The sequence below is a fragment of the Hipposideros armiger genome, unplaced genomic scaffold, assembly GCF_001890085.2.
Source record: "Hipposideros armiger isolate ML-2016 unplaced genomic scaffold, ASM189008v1 scaffold_243, whole genome shotgun sequence".
Lineage (NCBI taxonomy): Eukaryota > Metazoa > Chordata > Mammalia > Chiroptera > Hipposideridae > Hipposideros > Hipposideros armiger.
The window spans coordinates 1,703,366-1,713,582 of record NW_017731593.1 but is presented as its reverse complement, the minus strand read 5'-3'; the positions used below and the strand labels follow the sequence as shown (position 1 = coordinate 1,713,582).

Here is a 10,217-nt window from a genome sequence, read left to right as displayed (position 1 = left end):
CCGCCGCTCTCCCTCCCTCCCGCGGCCCGGACACCTCTAGCCCGAACCCGGCGGCTCCCGCGACCCTGCCCCGCGCCCCCTCCCCTACACCTGCCCCGCACCTCGCCGTCCGGGACACATTTCCATTTCTGTGTTTATCATTCATCAAAATGGCGACCAGTTTTTCGGAATAGACCTATCTTTCCATTTAATCGGTCGAAAGCCTGACCATTTAAATATCCTAGACCTGGGCAAAAGGGTCCGTTAAAGGAGGAGGAGGATGACCCCCGAGTGAGGTGATGGCCGCCCGAAGATGCGCGCTGCATTTAACAGTCTGATTAAATAAATAAATAAATGGCACTTGGGTAGCGGATAGCAAATGATTGGGGCACCTGAGAGTTTTTCCTCTCTCCATCCCCTTGCTGTGGGCCACAAGTAGTATGCAAAAATCTTGATGAGTGCATGCTCTTACCGCACTTTACATTGTCGGTGCAAATATCTCATTGATTTGTCTTCAGGGGTGTGCATAGAAGGGTGGGGGTGTCTGGTACTGTGACTTGTTAGTTAACATCCTGCGCTTCCTGGGAAGATGAGTTATAACGGGACCGGTATCGCTTCTTCATTTGCACTGGAGTCATCTTAACAATGCACCCAATGCATCGAGGCAGAGGTGAATTTATCTACAGCATGTACATTAGAGACGGATGGGGGTCTTGCGAATGGCATACCCGCAAAATTTGGAACGTTCATTCACACATGGAAACTGGATTTACCGGGGTGCTTCCTTTTTAAGACAAGATCAGTTTGACGGAAATTAAAGTTTATGGAGTTGGCTTTATTTTCTGAAACATTTCATTTCACTTTCTTGGTTCATCCACCCCCTTTCCGTTTTAAATCTTGTAGTTATTTTGGAGAAGGAACATTTTATCTGGTCATTTTTAAGTGTATTTGATTTAAATGACTCCTAAGCTTTTTAGTATTGGCAAAATTCTTCTTAAGGTCCTTTAATTAATGAGCTTAAACGAGATCATGGTAGACTAAGAAGTGCTAAAGAAATACACCAGGATTGGTTAGATTTGCCAGTCCAAATCACTTTGAATTATTTCCTGGCAGTTAGTGAAGGCTTGGACTACACCCTACAGTTTGGGTGGATTATTTGATAGGAGAACGATTGTTTTGCATACTTTAAGCAGGATATAGGCAATGGCTAATTGTAGTCCTTATGTGTTTGCTAATGTCAAATAAATATAGCTCATCACTATTTACAGCCCTTTTTATTTATTTTGCAATATGTTAAGTGAAGGTTTGTCATTTTATAAATATCTGAAGTTTTGCAAAGGGGTCACTTCATTTCGTTTTACCATAGTAACCACAGATAGAATTGGAAGACTTCCATGTTTGGAATAACAACTGGAATTTAGTCATCAGTTTCTACAGTGCTGCAAAATAATAGAACATGTTTAGATTTTAATTCCAAGTTTGAAAGTATAAATCCTACAAAATGGGAAACATTTTGTACACGTTTATTTTTCAGTGTAACTGGCTTATTTTTGTTCTTTAAAAAATATTTTAACCCCTTATTTCCTTCAGTTAAATGCCCAATGTTTTAATTGCTGTTTTTCTCTCTTGAGGGTGGAGAGGGGATGAAAAGTTTAAAATTGTCATGTTAATGAAGCATATTTCTTTGCATTTTTCAGAAGACGGCCAGTATTTTCTAAAGGTTCTCATACCTAGTTATGCTGCTGGATCTATAATTGGGAAGGGAGGACAGACAATTGTTCAGTTGCAAAAAGAAACTGGAGCCACCATCAAGCTGTCTAAGTCCAAAGATTTTTACCCAGGTAGGTGCATTGATGAAGAGATTGTTTGATAAATCCCCAAGGAAAGAAAGAGAAACTCTATGTGTGTTGTGTGCTATATTGAAAGAAATTCTTAGTAGAGTAGACTTTATTTCTATATTTGCTGTATTAGAATATTTGTGGAAAATTTTAAAGGCTATTTTCATTGTTGATTATGTCTTTTTCTTTAATCGATATACTGTGTCTGTGATTTAGACCAATTGCGAGATGAGTCTTCTGGGTATTTCTAAATACTTTTTTTCTAATTGGGAAAAAACTCTAAAATTTAAAGATAGAAACCTTGACAGCTGGCATCAGGAAATAGGGTTCTTCTGAAGTTTTCAGACATCATTGTAATAACAATTAGTCTAGAGTGAATTCAGAAGAGGGGGTAGAAGCCTTCTTAAAGAATGGACCATTTACTTCTAAATCCATTATGTACCTATTTCTGCTTCATTGCTTTGTTTGTTGGCCCTGGAGTGAAGTAAAGAGGACAAGTGCTTCCTCTTTGGATTTTTAAAATATTGCGTTTTTAGTATAAGTGTGACAAGAAAATATATTATTATGTAAAAAGTAAAATAATGCTCCAAAATTTGTGTTACTTAAGAGCTGTATTTGATTAAAATATGTTAACAGTTTGTGTGGCACTGTAATCTATTAGAATATGGCAAGTTTCCTAGGTGGTATAATTTTTTTTTTGTACTTTGCAGTGTGATTTCTAAATTTCAGTGTTATACAGCTCTGCATGTGTATCTTTTTTCTTTTAGAAATCATTTTGCTACTCAATATATGGATTTTAACTATAATTGGAAAATCTCCATAATTGAAAGTGCATCTCCTAGATAAAACATTAACTGTTTTGCTTTTACCTAGGTGTATCTGCTGCCATTTTTTTTTCTCGGGTAGTTTATCTTAATAGTTATAAAAAGATTTATTCAGTGTTGAGGGGAACCGATACTGCATTTTTTTACTAGTGAAAAAGAAAAGCTGGTTTGCTTTCAATGATCTAATTCAATAAGAGTTCTTTAATACAGCAAAGACATCTGGCGTGAATGTAAGCAGAACATTTGGAGGATTTCTTTTTCATAGCCAATCACTTGGTGGTAGAAAATGGACCATTATGCTGGATAAGAAGGTTTTAGAATGGTGGAAACTGGCTTTTAGTTACATAAATTAAATGTAGCATGTTTGGTAAACATTAAATTTATTAAACTACAATGTAACTTACTAGATATGACGTCCTTCGAAAGTTTGTTTCCTTGAGTGTAGTTTTGTAATGGCTTTCCTTGTCTCTGAAACTTTCCTTGTGCATTAAGAAAGTTTGCTAACATATTCACATTGGTATGTTTAAAAGGTATATTAGGATGAAAAAAATCAGTGTGGAATTGTGAAAACCCTTAGTACAAATAAAAGCACTCAAAAGAGCTTGATTGCAGAATTAATAACGTGTTAGTTCTAGGAAAAGACTGCAATGCTAAATTAAATTCACTGTCAGTAGATGAAAATGAAATAGCTTTTCTGCATTATACATGAGGTGGTATCAGATGTTCAGGGATGTTTCAGAAAATTGGTGTTTATCAAGGATATTCCAAATAGTAAATTAAATGCCTTTTCATTTGAATATAGTTTATTTTCAGTGGGTTGGAAAGGGTAACCGAGAATTAGATCTTTTGTTTTTAGTCCACTTAGTTGTGCATTTATTTCTTACTACATTGAAATTGGTTATTTTATTTATAGTTCTGAGTTGTGTTATTCATATAAGCAAGAATATCTGTTAAAAAAAAGGGAAAACTGGAACGCATTGAATAAAATTTTGTGTGTGTAGTGACGTAACCTGATCAAATGTGAGTTGAAATTTCTGGATAAAAGAAGGCTTATGCTCTGCCTGTAACAGGTGGAAACCAATCACACACTGTGGAATCAATTTTAAGGATAAAGTAAAGCCTTGTAATTTATAAGAATCTTTAATAATTCTGAACACTTTGTATTTGAATATAGCTTTAAGTAGGTTATTACCTGTTTGGATACATACATCTCTCTTCTTATAGACTAATTGTAATAATCTTTCTGTTCACACTTGATCACAAACCTGTGGAATTATCTAAGGTCCTGGTATTCTTCAATACAACAGCCTCTCAGAGCCTTTCAACTTCTCTTACTCAGATATACTGATACACTTAAGGGACACTCACTCATCTCAGATGAACTAAATTTTAAAGCTGTGATTTATATCGCTGAGTTATGAGGACTTTCTTGTAGATTTATGTGATAATTTGGAAACCCATTTTTATGTGTTGCATATATGTATTTATGACTATATTCTGTTAGAATGAATATACCTGATGTTTATTTCATGAAGCATTTTTCTGTTTCTCATTTGGTAAGACAGTATATTTGGGGAAATGTATACTTTAGTTGTAACCTGATTTTCTCAAAAAGTTTTGAAACAGAATGTAATTATGTTCAGCAGGTTTAGTTAAAATACTAGTGTATCTGAAAAAAACTTTCTTTAGGATACACACACACACACACACACACACACACACACACACACACACAAAATGCATACACATCTGCTCTGCATATGCAGAATACAGACACACTTGGGGGATAGTTTAATAAATTTCAGTGCAAATGATATGTGCATTGTTTTTAGTATAGCCAGTATAATCTCATATTTATCATATTTGTTTTCCTTTTTATTTATTTTTCTTTTTATTTAGGTTACATCTTTAAAATGTCTTAAGCGACCTTGCCTTTCTGAGTAATATTTTATATTTATGGTTGAATTAAAAACTTTTTTACACATTAATTGGTATGAATTTAGAATTTGTAGAACTGCATATTTCATTGTGTATTTCAGTGTGTCATACATTAAATGAAATAATTCGGGAATTGTATGATGAGGACTGTAAAGTGCATTTTTCAAACCCTGTAATGAGAAGAAAGGACATACCAATAGACTTCTTTTTGCTGTGCTGTGTAATTCATTTATCAATTTTTTAAAAATCTAAATCTTACAGAATACTAACTTATTACTGGTAGTATATGGATATATCTTTTTTCCTAACTTGTTTAAAGCAACTTAACTTGATATATTTATATAACCTCTTTATAATTAGGTTACCTAAAGTTGTTTCCTTGTAGTAAAAAAACAGCTCGCTAATTTTAGGGAATATATTATCATATTCAGAATGGCAATAGTGTTCTTTTCTTTTTTTAGTGGGCACCTGAAGATGTGTTTAGTTTTTGTTAATAGATTGATTTTTATGTTTTAAAATTATTTAATGAATGATTCAGGTGTGTAATTAGAAAACTTACTGGTTGGGACTAGTAAAGCATGTATAAAGTATTTTCGTGTATGCCTTAGATTTTAGAACACTTCATAGTGTACCTATTTTTTCATTCCATCATATGACACTGAAGATACTCATTATATCAATCAAACAGGAATCCTTCACTATAATCTTGACATATATTTGTGTGTATTTTACACTGCTTTCATATTTGTGGTTATAACACTTGGTCATATTTAATATAAATTATTGTCTTTCCTTGCTCTTAACGTTAAAAATTTGAACTTATTTCTAGGTAGATTTATTATATATTAATTTCACCACTGTTCAACTTAGGTGATACTGTTTTTAAAAATCCCAAACAATTTATATATTAAATTTTTTTAAATCATGAAAAAGCAGAATGTAAGTGAATTTTTCTTTTTAGTGAAGGAAATACCACACACTGCCTTAATTTTGACCTGGAGAAAATTCAGTGGGCCAATTTAACCTTAGGATTGGGATTGTATAAGAATGATCTTTTTTTGGAATTCACAGGTGTTAGTGAAGTTTAATATAGATCACCTCTTGTTTACATTGTTGAAAGAAGAGTAGTATGATATTGGTAGTACAATGTGAATACATTTGTTATAGCTTCTAAAAGTTCTAGTCTATTCTCATTGATCTTAGATTCAAAGCATCATAGACAATTTATTGGTATATATTTTAAAACAAAATTAGGTAAATATAATTGTAACAAGTATAAAATTAAGTAGTATAATTTACACTATTGTTCAGTGTGATAGGATAGTTCATTACACTGTGCTATACCTTTGGTTTCAGTATGATAAAGAGTTGCTGGCAGATAACGTGTTTTTCTTTAAATATTAAGGTTGTAATATTTATATGTGTCATATTACCTTTTGTTATGGGTTACTTTATATTTTATCTCTTAATATCCTCAGTTGAAGGAGGAACTAGAATCTTCCACTTAGACATTGCTACCTCTCTGAATATTAGCTATATTTTTAATACTTAATCTCTCACTTTAAGCAATAGGAAATCAACATATGAAGGAATGTTACTTGCATAGCACAATCTATATGAAAATTGTACTTTCCGAGAGATCATTTTTATTCCTGGCTCATACAAGCAAATGTTTTGTGGCATGGCATGGGATTTTTAGAAAGATTGAATTAGCATTAAAAATCTTAGCTATTCATTTTATTTCATTCTGATGTTATATCTTCTGTCATCAATTTAGTAAGTTATGGAACATTATTAATTTACAGTGTCAGTGTTTTCATGAATTACGTAGCACAATGTCCTTTGAAAGTTGGTATTTGACGCTTCCTAGATTTTGGAAAAATAGCTGATTTAAAATTAGTGACATTGTAAGGAAATAAATACATCTAACAACATTGTCTTGCAGATATCACCTGCAAAGGATTTCAGGAATCGTTTCAAAATAGTGAACACAATTGGTGAAATAGTTCAATATTTATGCATTGAAGATGTTTCATGTAATATACAAAGAGGAATAACGATCTGTGTATTGGAACTTATAAAGCAGTATGTGATGTGGTGTCTGTCACTAAAAATGCGAGCAACAAACCACCAATCAAAAACTTGCCTGTTTTTATAGTTCGTTTTGTTTTGCTCTGGCTTAAGGGAATTAATTTATTAAGCTCTTAAATGACACAAATAACATTTACCGAACACAGTTATGCCATTTGTTAACTAAAATTCAGCACCTAATGAACATTTTTTTTTCTTTAGCATGGAGTTTAGTCTTAGTTGTTTCCAGTTTAGTGGATCTGTGTTTTAAAGCACAACTTTTATGAGCAAGTGCAGCTTTTCAAAATAAGACTGGGGGGACGGGGATGGGAGATTTGTGCTTGATTGCCATCTCATTTCCATCTTTGGATACAGCTCTAGCATAAAGTTAAACAACATCTGCAGAGATCTGACTGACAAACATCTCACTGGGACTCATCATTGCAGCCTGCAGCAGGTGCATTCAGCTTTGCAGTCTTTTCCAAAAAGAGGTTAGTTTGTTCTAACATTTATCAGTAGGCCAGTGGGAGCAAGTGACTAGAGAGAAGAGGTTGGTTGTCACTTGTCCAGTGCTGGAATACTACAGGTAATTGGACTGGACTGGTGGGAACCGTAGCAGTGTGAGTCTCACATTGCACTGCAGCTGCTATGGAGCTTAATTAACCTGACCCTCAGAGACTAAAGTGTCATGGTATAAAATGCAACACACCAGAAATGAAGCAGTACTTTTCAGTACTTCCTGATGCTTGGATTGGTGAAGTTTCCTTTTTTTCATCCTATTCTTTAAAGATAAGGCATCACCTTTTCCATTTTGTAATATGGAAATATTTGAAACTAAAGTGATTTCCATAAATCTGGTAAAATCCACATGAAAAGGAGATGGGGGATGCTTTCAGTATAGGAACAAAAATGAAATAATGTTAAGTCGGAAGTATTTAAATTTCCTTGTTCTGCAAGTATATTTTCAAGTCATGAATGAGTAGAAATAAGTGGAAGTACACTGTAGCTTCTTAAAAATTATTTTAGTTTCACATTTGTTCATTTGTTTTTATGGGAGAAAAAAACCCATGTAAAATTAAGTTGCATCTATTTAGCATGTCAGGGACTTTGGTAAGCAAACTTGACTGAGTGTTTTGAAGCGTTCCAATAAGAAGACAAACATAGCATGTTAAAAATATTTTTAGGCTGTTTTAACTTACTATAGGAATGCTGTTGAAATGTTTCTTTACCACATTTTATTACAAGTAAATTAAACTTTGATTAAATAAAAACTCTAAAAATCTTAGTCTGTCATTTATTTTTATTCTTTTAAGTTTCTTAATCCGTTTGCAATACTGACTTACAACACGCTTCCATGAAATATATAGAAGTTTCTTGTGTGTTCTAATAGTATTCCTAATTAATGTAGGTGTCTCATCACTGTGCTGTTTATTAATTGGCTCTTGAGTGGCAAACAGTTCCTAAAGTAAAAATGTCTTTAAATTAAATTTTACAAGATGCTATACTATTTTAAAATAATTCAGAATTTTAAAATATCATTTGGAGTCCTTGTGAAGCACCTTTATGGTTTGGGCTTACTATTAGTTTTACTAATTTAAACTTTTTGGTATCCATTGAATATAACTTGTCAATTACCCAAGTGTAATTAACTTTTGGAGTTTACCCAGATTTTTTGTAATCTATATACTTTTCCTGAGGAATTTTTACCAGTATTGCCAATAACTGTTTGATGCTGAAGTTACTGTTTGTAAGAAAAGTCTTTTAAGTTTTATTTTAGTTAGATTGTGAGTAGTTGATAATTTATTGGTAATTATAGGAAATAAGATTAAAATAATCATCTGTATACATCGAGAATCATTCACAAAATTTTAAACATTTAATTTTTTCAATCAAGATTTTTCATTTTTGACGTCATGGACTATTATTTTCTTTTCAATTCTCATCAATATAAAAATGCTTCTTTAAAATTTCACATATAGTATACTTCACCATCTTTTTAAAAATTTTGATACAGAGATACTGATTAAGAATAAACATTTTAAGACTACAAAGTAAAAAAACAAACATTATGTACTCTGACAGACTTTTTGAAATGCTTTCAATATTTTCTAAGTTTCAAACAGCTACATGGATATCCTTTTCCATAACAGAGCTTGATCATGAAAACACATAATATCTGCACTCCATCATTGATCTTTTGCTGCTTCCTGCAGGGCCTGTCATAGCATCGTTGACAGGACCAGATGAAAAATGAAATCAGTATTTAGAGTTTTTTAACAGCAAAATTATTCAGGTAAGATTATTTGGTGTGGAAAATAAAACATTTTTTTTACCATTTTTAACCTAATTTTATTTAGTAATTTATATGTAAAAATAATATTTTTTCTTATTTCAAGACTTGTGTCTTACTGACATTCCGTATGTTTGTAATTTCCAATGAATTTTGTTCTGAACTCAGTAATTTTAAAATTTTAGACTAGTGTTTTGTAGTTTCTTTGTGAAACTGAGCATACTTTTTGAAGTTTTGAGGAATAACTTTTCTTTCTGTTTTAAAGACTTTTGAGAACAGTCATGCATTGAAGACCCATAATTCTTTTGCAGGATAAATTTTCACAATATGAACTTATTAATTAAATAAAATTCATATCCTACATTTCCTCCAGGGTATAATAAATGCTGCCTCTCAGTTGATTCAATTTTTAAAAATCATTCTTGTCTTAAAGAAGAAAGTCGTCTTCATTTAAATTGTTAATAATTTGTTGCTCTAGGAATTAGATTGGTCAGTGACTCTAAAATCTAGTGATTAGGGGAAAGGGCAGTATAAGGAAGAATGGGGTGGTGCATATCATTAGCACAGAATAGTAGGGAATTGTGGTATGTGTTTTTGTTTTATGTTGCTAAATATTTTAGAAGAACTAGCATTTCAGTTTTGGTTATATTCTTGACATGTCTTTCAAGGAGTTATTTTTGGAATCAAGTGAGCTCTTGGAGACTTAATTCACAAACTTATTCTTTGTATGACTCTTGTATTTTAATTTTTTCTAATACTAGTTTATGTCTTTTTGAAAAGGTCATGAAAGTAATTTAAGAAAAACACAGCTAGTCTTATTCTTTATCATGAAATCTGTCTGGAATCTTTTCTCTTGTTAATTATTATGTGTATTGATCAGATACTTCCTATGAGCTCTTTGGTCATCATGACTGAGAATTTTCTATTACAAAGCACCTTTTCTTTGTAAAGGAATATGGGCATGTTTTGCTTTATCCTAACAAGTTGTGGTTTTATTGCTATTGTCTCCTTGAGCTTGTTTTAAAATTTTGATATTATATTGCATCTCTGTCTAAGACTTAATGAGGACACTTAGGAGTAGTGAAGAGGCTTTCAATTTAAAGGGATTGAAAGATCTGAAAGATCAGAGAATTGTGGAACTACATGAGAGGAATGGAGCTTAGATATGATCTCTTCCAGAATTTTCATTTTAACAGTCGAGAATGCCAAGATAGCAAGAGGCTAGGTAATGTATGGCAATAATAGTCCTGTAACTTTTAAAAATGTTCTGAATTTGTG

The 10,217-nt window shown here is 32.4% G+C and overlaps 1 protein-coding gene across 3 annotated transcripts in view; it reads left to right on the top strand.

The window, feature by feature from the left end:
- The first annotated feature begins 504 nt into the window (after positions 1–504).
- NOVA1 (NOVA alternative splicing regulator 1) overlaps positions 505–10,217 on the top strand; it is a 143,289-nt gene continuing 133,576 nt past the window's right edge. The window contains exons 1-2 of one of the 3 annotated variants that reach the window (XM_019655687.1): positions 505–649; positions 1,677–1,820. In XM_019655687.1, the coding sequence (XP_019511232.1) occupies positions 625–649; positions 1,677–1,820 (169 nt within the window). In that variant the 5' untranslated portion in view covers positions 505–624. Of the gene's footprint in view, positions 650–1,676; positions 1,821–10,217 lie in introns of those variants that run through there. The other 2 variants (XM_019655686.1, XM_019655688.1) reach the window with 2 other exon arrangements.